The 10147-nt window shown below is 41.4% G+C and overlaps 1 protein-coding gene across 1 annotated transcript in view; it reads left to right on the forward strand.

The window, feature by feature from the left end:
* LOC104497194 (gamma-sarcoglycan-like) overlaps nt 1–10147 on the forward strand; it is a gene marked incomplete at its 3' end in the record, with an annotated part of 28865 nt that overhangs the window by 14435 nt on the left and 4283 nt on the right. The window contains exon 5 of the mRNA XM_010140414.1: nt 5510–5629. Coding sequence (XP_010138716.1) covers nt 5510–5629 — 120 coding nt within the window. The remainder of the gene's footprint in view (nt 1–5509; nt 5630–10147) is intronic.

The raw sequence follows: 10147 nt of genomic DNA on the forward strand, positions 1-10147 counted from the left end.
GCAGGAATACTCCTGATCCTGAATACTCCTGAAACACACTGCTGGGATTCATCCTGTGAAAACACACTCATGGCTTTCTTTTTTAAACAAAAATAATAATAATTGGAGGAAGAAGGAATTACCCATTGTACGGAAGATAGTGGTGAAAGTATTTTCTCAGGGATTAGAGATGCGGGTCAGCTGTCCTCTCTGCATACAGGGTTTCAAATTATTTAAAAAATTAACAACAAAGTCTAAGAAGTGCTGACAGTAAAGCATCTTCTCTTTGATCTGAGAGGGCATAACTGCTGCATCAGTTGCATAAAAGGAGAACTGAGAGGAAAAGAGGAAACAAGTACATCAAGTGTTCCATCAATGTATTAAAAATATTTTTCAAGGTGATGAGAGATGTATTATATGGACATTTTATATATATATATATGCAATATGCTGCATGTTTTCTGTAATAATGCATCTGTTCTCATAAAAGACCAGCAGGTATCTCCACACCCAACCGTATGAAAATCTGACTTATTTTATGCTTCTGAAAGTAATGGCTTTACGTTTATTGGTATCGTGTTACTTGTGGAACTAGAACTGACTCCGTAGGAGTATTACATTCTTAATACACTTTTAATAAGATCTTATTTTAAGTAAGGTGCTTTAATATAATAAAAAATAACCAGAAAAATGCAATTGCATAGCAATACCCCAAAGCACTCAGGATTTTGGCTTATGTTCACCACCTCAGTGGTTCTGGATGGTAGGAGAAGGGTGCCACAGGTTATCAGAAATGACGGGTAGCAGAAGAGAGACAGAAAAGGTCTGAAACTAAATATATAACCTCAGTGTTGAAAAGCCTTTTCTCCTGAAGGATCTAAGGACACTCGGAAAGCGCTTAGTACTTGGCAGAACTAACCAGATTTGAAGACTGCCTACAAGTCACCGGTTTCACGGACATGAAGCGCTTGTGGACATGTGTTTTATGGCAGGCCCTAGTTTTGATACAAGTTTCTTTGCCATCTTGTCTTCTCCATTTGTACTGGCCTGGAATTCAGGAGTTGGTTAACAGCAGAAAGGAATTTCAGCTGAAATGGAGTCGCTAAGCAAAAGACCTTCCCTCCCTGGAAAACCACCGAAGGGAGTCAAGAGTGAGGAGGGGAAAGACAAAGGCAGAGTGCTTAGCAGAGTGCTCCTTTGCAGGCAACGGGGCAACTGTTTTTAGAAAAAATTTTCATCGTTTAAAGTGGCATCCTCAGAGTCAAGAATTAAGTGATGTGATGTGACGTGACGTCACATATGAGGTTGTATCAGAACTGTATGTGTTAAGGAAGTGTAAAGAAACAACGGGCAATTATTGGTCAGCCTGATTAGCAAGGATAACTGATCGGCCTGGGAATTCCTGTGACATCTCTGTCAGCACTGGGAGAACAGATCCCTGAAACCTGCATTTGGTCATGGGACATTTTTAATTGTACAATTTTATCAGCAAGTATAATTATAGTGCTGTAAACAAAATGCATTAAAGAATTAGGAGATGGAAGTTTCAGATACTGGATTTGGCTGCTGTTTGTGAGCTGAAAATTAATCTTACTGGGATCACAATACAATTAGTGTTATTGCAATGTAGCTACTGCATGCGTGTTGTAAAATACTACTAAGATAAATTCATGTCTATTTTTGGTTACATAAATTTATTCCCATTTCTTTAAAAGTCTATTATTGCTTTTTGAGATTTGTTCCATATATACTGAGATGTCTCGTCTCTAGCATGAATAAAATGTATCCTTGAATTTTTTTTACCCTACTATTCCCTCTAAAGATTTAAAATTCATCAGGTATTACCCATTCCAATTTTTGATAATGAGGATTATCTATAGGACAGCCCTTGTCCCACTCTACTGGGGCATGTGTGTTGAGAAAAATATGGGCTTAAAAGTTCTTGTTAAAGATTTATTCACGTGTGCAAGGACCAAGATGGAAAGGACAGAAATCTGGATGCAGACCAACCATGGGCAAGGCCATGAGTTGTGGTTTTAAAGAGCCACCAGTTAGGACTCCTTTGGGAAGGATACAATGTGCAGTGAGGGCTCTCAGTGCTTGCAGAGGTTTAAAGCCTAGCTTTAAAATGTAGTGAGCGTAGTTCACAATACACCCACCTTAGACTCTGTCTAACTGCCCTCTACGTGTGAAATTCAATTAAATAGTTAGTTTAAATTCTAACTATTGCTCAGGAAAAAAAAAAAAAGAGCAATTGGCAGCAAACTTTGCTTCTGCAGTAAAAGTCACTGAACACCTTGGTGAGTCACTCCAGCATCCCCAGAAGCATCTGAGGTAGGAAGGAAAGTGTTTAGCCGGTAGGGATCGACTACATCTGCGCTAGCAACCAAAGCAGGCGGGGACCCGCAGCCCGCCCCCGGGGCAGATGGCATGGCACAGCCCTCAGCTAACCCACCGCCCCCAGCACGGGGAGCATCCTCCAGCCCGGCTGGGAGACAGAGCCCCTCGCCCAGGACGCTGCCTGGGAGGTCGCTGTGTAGTGTGTAAATGTTCATCCGAAATTCAAACAGTGAAAGCAGCTCCTAGCCTTCTAACTCTTTTCTTCGGTGATGTCACATCTCTCTGTGAATTAACCTACCCTTCATAACAATCCAATTAATAAAAATCTGTACGTTTTTTGGCAATAGTGATAAATTGTGTAAAAGGTGTAAATTTTCACTAATCAATCCATGCTGTTTGACTCAGGTCTTTCCTGTTCTTGCTATGAGAAACATGAAAACACTTTATTTGACAAGATTGCTGGTGAAATAGATCCAGCAAATTAGCAAATCGAGAAGGTAAATGTACTCCTAGAAGAGATCGAACTAGGTCTGGTGCAAATCATGTCATGCTTCTCTAGTTCTTTCAAATCCCTTTTTTTTTAATCAATGAAAGCTTGTGTGACTACCAAGGTGCCGAGAAGGAAAGAGCGGAAGTGCCACTGTTGAGGCCCAGCAGTTTATTTTCAACGATGACTGCCTTTGGACCGAGGAAATCAGTAGATAGCACTCCCTCTAAACATACAATATCTGCATCACATTATTCTCCTGTGATCACGTCTAAATACTGAACAGTTATATACAAATTAATGTTATCTATTTATTTCTGAGTCTTTTCAAGATACGGCTGCCTGTTATTCACAGGCACAACACGAATATACCTAGAGCACCTTCTAATTAGTATTTTAAAGATTATCCACGCTGTGAAACCTCACAGCTTAGAATTGAATCTGTGGAAGCTCTTGGGGCACCTGCTTTATTTCACAGTACGTATAGGTAAAATGTAAGTCTTCGAGATCTTCACTCAATTATTAATTCTTTTAATCAGTAAGTTTTCTATAGCTCTATGGAAACATTTGTGGCCGGTACGCTGGACCTACTGAAATACTGACAGCACTGAAAATAAAAATACTTCACCTTGTGAGAGCCTAGGGAGGAAGGAGGAGTAAGCATCCCCTGATGGAATCCAGCAGGTTTTTAGAGTGAGGACTGGAGGACAGGGGTTGGGTGGTACAACCCTTATCCAGCAGTCCTGCAGCCAGTGTTGACCCTGGAAGCTGGAGACTTGGGTTCCTCCCTTGTGGAGGAAACACAGACCTTTTCTATAAGGTGTAAAGCACCTTCAACGAAAGAGACCAAGGATCACTGCTAAATCCCTGCCAGCACAAACGGGTACCCTTAGCGTGCCTGAATCACCCACCCGGTTCACGTCAAGGCAGCAGAGGCTTCAACCGGTGTTTCCCACACCAGCCAAGCACTGTGATCCTGGTGCTGGATGAACGGGAAGGTGAGGAACTGGCCCCTGCAGCACCAGTAAAGCCGAGAACAGCCAGTTTAGTCAGCCCTCCTTCTGTGCACAAACAAGGATCTACCTGCACCACACAAATGAGCAGTTTCATCACTTAACCATACCGCACCTTAACCAAGGTTTTCTAGGAAAGCATTGGTACGGGTCCATCCTTGCCTCACTTACCCAGAACTGCTCATTTTGCTGGGGGAAAAAAAAAAAACGAACAAAAACCAGACTGTTTAACACCTTTTCACTGAAAGAAGACATTTCCTGAGCTCACTTTTTGCAATATGCTTCTCAGAAATAAAGTCACGTGCTTTCAAGAAGAGCAAATCTGAGATCAGTGACGCTGTGCCGGGGTGCACGTGTCCGTCAGAGTGTAATGTGCCGCAGAGTTTAGCCCTCTGACCTGAGCGCTTTCAAACAGAATCAATAGGGGGGTTTATGCCTTGAAATGGTTGCCCTGGTTTAGGTCGCTACGGCTTCTCTAACCCTTCTGTGCTTGGTGGGCAGTTAGAGGCAACCCGTGGACCTGCTGAGTGAAGCAGGGAGCAGTTCGTGTGGAACCTTGTGGTAGCATTGCTCGCAGCAGCTGCTGCGCGGATTTGCGGAAACACCTGAATGTATTTCTTAGCAGTATCAATCATCCCTCACCTAATGTCATTTTAACACAAGTTCTAATAAAAGAAAAATCCCGTTTCTGTTGGGAATTACTGCCTGGAAATTATTTAACGTTTATGGGAGCAGTCACGGTGAGACAGGTCCTTCCTGGGAAGAGAGCAGCTCGGTGCCTCTCGGTCCCATAGACAGTCTCTTAATTACCTTTATTAAAAATTGCTGGAAAGGAGTCTTAACTGCTTTGATCGTCCTCTGTAATTTTAATTCCGAACATTGAGGTGATGACTCTATCAAATAGACATTCAGACTTACGTGATGTGAATTTTTAATTGATCAGGTTGTTCGAAGGGGGAATGTTAAGAGTTTGATTTATCTCCACCTCCACGCCAGGACTGTGGAACAGGATGTTTTACTGAATTTAGGATCGGGTAATACGTAAAGTCTCTCTTGCACGTGATTATTTTAATTTTTGGAGTACCAGATCCAATTACGATACTCTTGTAGCTTTTTGAAACTCTTCTAAGAAGATGAGAAAATGTTTATTTGTTAGATATGTGGAGCTAAAGCGGCGTTTGTTACGAAGAGCTGAGGGTTTTGCTCGTACATGGGATGTTTGTAATTTTAAAGCATTTGAGCCTCCCTAATCAAAAGGGATGATGCTGCAAAGACTTTGATAATTAGTTTCTATGTTAAAAAAAAAAGGATGATAGACTCATACTGATCAAAGGATCTTAGCAGTTTCAACACCAAGAACATGAATGTTTGTCCTGATCAATCCGTGAGGGATTTCCTAAGTTCCCTGGAAACCCAACTTGAAAGCATGACTGCAGGCACAGTTTTGAACAACAAATTAGACTGTGTAAATACACTTATCCAATTTCAGTACTTACAGGGCCACTGCCATGAGAATATCTGAGAGCAGCGTGATCCTTTACGTACTTAAACGAGTCGCCAAACTATTAAACCACAGTTCAAATTATTAGCAACTTAGGTAGAATACGGAAAGCTGATGTAATGATTATTATCTCTAATTATCTAGAAGAGAGCTGGTGTAATGATTCCATTGTTCTACTGTGCTTTGCAGGTCCTAAAATGGTAGAATTCCTCGGTCAGGAATTTCAGATCTACTCAAAGGACGGCAAGCCACTTTTTACAGTCGATGAAAACGAGGTTGTAATTGGCACCGATAAACTTCGAGTCACAGGTTTGTAATTGTTGAAGAAATGCCCAAATAGGCACGGGAAAAGCGCGTTAAAAATAGCATTTTAAAATACATGATTGTGTGTGAACAAACATCCTGGTTTTACCTTATTGGGAAATAGAAATCTGACGATATTCCAGCCTTTTCTAATCATCTGTGAGAGCTTTTAACAGCAAAATAATCATATGTCTGTATAAATATGTATATACGTCTCTAATCTGTATTTTCTTTTAAAACCATTACTGATTGGAATGGTACTGGTGCATTTTTTTCTGAAATATTTAATGTTTCCAGTGCACTCTGTTAACTGAGGCTGAAAAAACTCTGGATATTCCAGTCTGAGTAGTATTGAGATTTATTTGTGACAACTTCTTTAGATGTCTTTGCTCTTTTTATGTGGTTTTCTCTTTCAAAGTAAAAGCCACTGTACTGCTCCGCGTGTAGCACACGCGTCACAGGATGGTATTTGTGATGTATTTCAAATGTTATCTGCCAAAAGACAGGTTTGTCTTAGGCTGTTTCTTCAGAGCACCAAAGTACTCGTTCACAAAGATGACGAAGTTATCACGTGAAAAGCCATCGTCTTTCATGTGACCTGATAAAGTCACCTTCATTTTCCAGGCATGAGGTTGCATCAAAACAGATGCATCAGGGTGTGCTCTCTCTTTACGTGGAAGAGACCATCAGAGGAAATACCGAAATTATCCTGTAACTTGTTTTCAAACACATTTTTAATATTTTTAACAACTGGATTGCAACTATCATGTTTAACTTCTGCTAATTGTTGGTCCTCTGAAATCTCAAGGTCTTAATTTGAGTAGATATATTCATATTACTTCACCACGCAAAACTACAGATGTGGTAATAACTACACAATTAGTGTTTCAAAGCCAAAGTTAAGTTCTAATAAGTGCGTTAATAAATTTTGTTTACGCCCGAGGGTCTTATCTTAAGTTTTTTACTTTTTAACCTAATTGAAATTACAACTTTGTTTAACCAGTAAACCATATCAAATAATTATTGTTTGCCCAAGGGATGCTAAACTTTAATAGAAAAGCGTGTTTAACAAAGATAGGAAACACTGCGTAATTGTTAACTGATGTGGAAAAGGTCTATCTCTGCTCAAAGTGAGTAAAAATCATCCATACGCCAGTTAAAATCGTTATGCTAAAACATCTATTCTGACTCATCCGATATTAATGGCATAACTGGTTTTTTTAGCAGATAATGAAAAAGACGCGTTGCCTGTTTCTTTCTTACGCTGGAGTCCGACTCAAAAGCAAATCCATTAAAGTCAGTGAGGTTATTTCAGTGTAAAATTAATAGAAGTGAGAGGAGATCCATGCCTGCTTTGCTTCAAATTAATTTATTAAAATTGTGATTTAAACCATACTAGTAGCATGAAGGATAAATTAGTAATACTTTGCATATGGAGATAATTTTTAAATCCATGTTAAATAGAGAAGAAGGTCCATGTGAAATAAATTTTGAAAAGTTTATACCATAGGAAACAGACTACCTCAGGCTTAAAATACACAAAGAACATTTTGCAGGATTTTATTTACAATACAGTGAACTATTTGATTTTAGTTCTCCTTATTTGTGTGAATTATGAATAGCTCAGTAACTATTCCTAAGAAAACCTGGCAGTTTTCAACTAAAATATAATGCAGAGAGGAAACGTCTGTGATTTAAGTAATTTCAGGAAAAATGTAGAAGTCTAAGCATCAGTTAATTGCACCCAGCCCCTGAGGGTGTGTCGGTTTCCCACCAGTTGGTGTGTTTGACCTCACGCTGGAGGCCAGGCAGCATGTGCAAGGGTGCTTTAGATGACAGGAGGTACCTGGGACTGGGCAACCAAGTTCTGCCTCTAGCTCGCCCGTGCCACCCGTATTGTTGGCGCTGCAGTGTGTGGAACTGAAGCTCGCTTCTCCTCTCATGACAACTCACGCTACCTGCAGGAGCGTGTAGTCCAAACACATCCTCGTTAACGGCACTGCAGTAACGACCTGCATGTTGTGCAGACGTTCGTGGTGCTGCTGTGGAGGCGTTGGACATCAGCGGTTTGTTCTGGTAGGGTTTCTAGATTCAGCTGCCCTCGGTGACAGGGAAGCCGCCTTGTTACCAGTGTGGTGGCTGGCCAAGAGCTGGTGGCTTTGTAACTAACGATATTGTCTTGGCTGGAGAATTGAAGTCTCGGCACTGGCTGGAAACGATCCTCCTGTACAAACGGAGAGAGTCTGTGGCCAGAGGCGCCCTGTTGTTCACTCCCTTGCCTGCCAGCTTGAAGGCTGTCCATGGAAGGAGGAAATGGGCTCAAGTAAATACAAGTATACACAATAGAAAAATAATTAGCATTCGGATATAAAAGGTGCTCAAGTACCGCAAAAAACCCCACCTTTTTTTAGAAGTACAAATTACAATTTATGTATCATAGCTGTTGTATCGGGTAATATTTGGGTGATGAGTAGCAAAGAAATTAATAGAATGCAGTTGCTGACCCTCCACTCCTCTTGAGGAAAAGCTGGCAGGGCAGAGGGCATCAGTATCTCTATGGATATTACATCACCCTTGCTCTAGTTTACTGCTTGTCCTTCTGCTCGCTTTTCTCTCGTAATCCCTTGAAGTATCTCACGAGTGTCGTCGGTGATTTTCTAGTGCTCTGCTCTGTGGAAAGGTTTTCAGAGTGAGTAGCTAGCACTGCAGTGGATTGCGAAGATGTGTGTTAAACACTTCTGTTCAGAAGGTGAGTTAAGTAGGAGACAATCTGAGGGTACGAATAAACATTCTGTTAGACTTTGAAGAGACACAGTCCTTGCTTGGCAGGGTATGGTGGGGTGTTAGTGAACCTTGCTGACTTCAGTCCCCTCATGAAGAAAATTAATATCTTGTTCTCATGTATTCTAGGATTAAATTACGTTATGTTCATAAACAATACTCTATAAATAGTAAACATACTAATATTCATATCATAATCAGTTATTTCTCAGATCTGTTCAAAGGTGAGGTGGACAAGAAATCAGTTTAGGGCCATTTAAAAGAAAAAACGTGCCCTGAGGTTATGGTTTTTTAGTGTCATTCTGCTCAAACTTAATGCTGCTTGATGAACATCTACACATCTTCTAAATACTTCCAGGGATGGTGATTCAACCATTGCCCTGGGCAGCCTGTTCCAGTGCTTAACACCACTTTCAGTGAAGAAATTTTTCATAATATCCAACCTGAACCTCCCCTGGCACAACTTCAGGTCATTTTCTCTCGTCCTACCCCTTGTTACTTGGGAAAAGAGACCGACCCTCACCTCAGTTTCAGAGCAGGGCGTGCATTTTAGGAAGTGGTAGAGCTGGGCTGAATTCCCTCCTTGGCCCAGGAGACCTCAGTCCTGCGGTCCCACCTCACAGGACACTGCTCTGTAAAGCTGTATGAGATGTTAGGTGCAAAATGTTCATCTGCCTCTTGCCATGTACTGTCTCATTTCATCCTTTTTCATGAGTCACCTTCCAAAAGAGCAGGAGAGGGTGAAATCCCCGGAGTTGTTGACTGTTAAGTGTGGGCTTCAATCTCCTTCAGCGAGGAGGGATGCTGCAGTGACAACACTGATTTATAAACACATTGAGAAAGATTATTTTTAATTAAAAATATGTAGCTGCTGACTCTAATGTTCTTAGTTTGCACGGGATGAGAACTAGGAATACGACTGGGCTCCTCTGGGGAGTTTGGTCTCTGCTCTCTCTGCTTTGTTTTTTCAGTCACAGCTGTGCTTAGACCAAGAAACACGCTGTCCCGGACCAAGAGGCAGGAGCAGGTCCCTAAAACAGGATCTGCTTTATCTCAAACAAGGCTTCGGCAACGGTGACTGCACTCAGCCCTCACAAATCTCTTTGGATGGATCCTCCTCCAAAGGATCCGATCCTTTGGATGGATCCTCGCCCCTCTCCTCCAGTCAGTTCTGCCAGGCTCCTCTTTCTGAAAGCTCTCTGCGCCTATCTGGTCATCTTTAATGCAGCAAATCCAAACCTTGATAAACATGGTCGAGTTGGGCTAGAAAAGGGTCTGACTGATCAGCGCTCATCCCTTTCACAGGCAGACAAGTAGGTCATATAATTTCTCGTATGATCTTATCAAGCAACATCTCAAATTAAAACAAAATAGTGTTTTATTTGTTTTTATATCCACAAGTGTGAACTGTGGAAAAGGTGCTGTCGTAATCGTATGGATTTCTAAAGATGACAGCAGAATTATGTGACAATCAGGCAGAGCACAGAGGTGAGCTTTTCCGCGTCTGCCCACACTGGTGATGTGCAGACAGAACTCACCACCTGAGCGTGAGAGACGCGCCTGTTCCTTTCAAAGTCATGATGTATTTCTTTGTCAGCAGTAGCAGATAATAGACTGTAGTTAAACCACTGGGCTCCACTTACCTTTTATTACTCTGATTATTACTCTGATGGCTCGATACGCCACTTCGTGATTTTGTGAGGAGCCGTTAATGTTACTTTTGCCAACTATTAATGAAAGCGA

Source organism: Buceros rhinoceros, unplaced genomic scaffold (genome assembly GCF_000710305.1).
Source record: "Buceros rhinoceros silvestris isolate BGI_N320 unplaced genomic scaffold, ASM71030v1 scaffold34337, whole genome shotgun sequence".
Lineage (NCBI taxonomy): Eukaryota > Metazoa > Chordata > Aves > Bucerotiformes > Bucerotidae > Buceros > Buceros rhinoceros.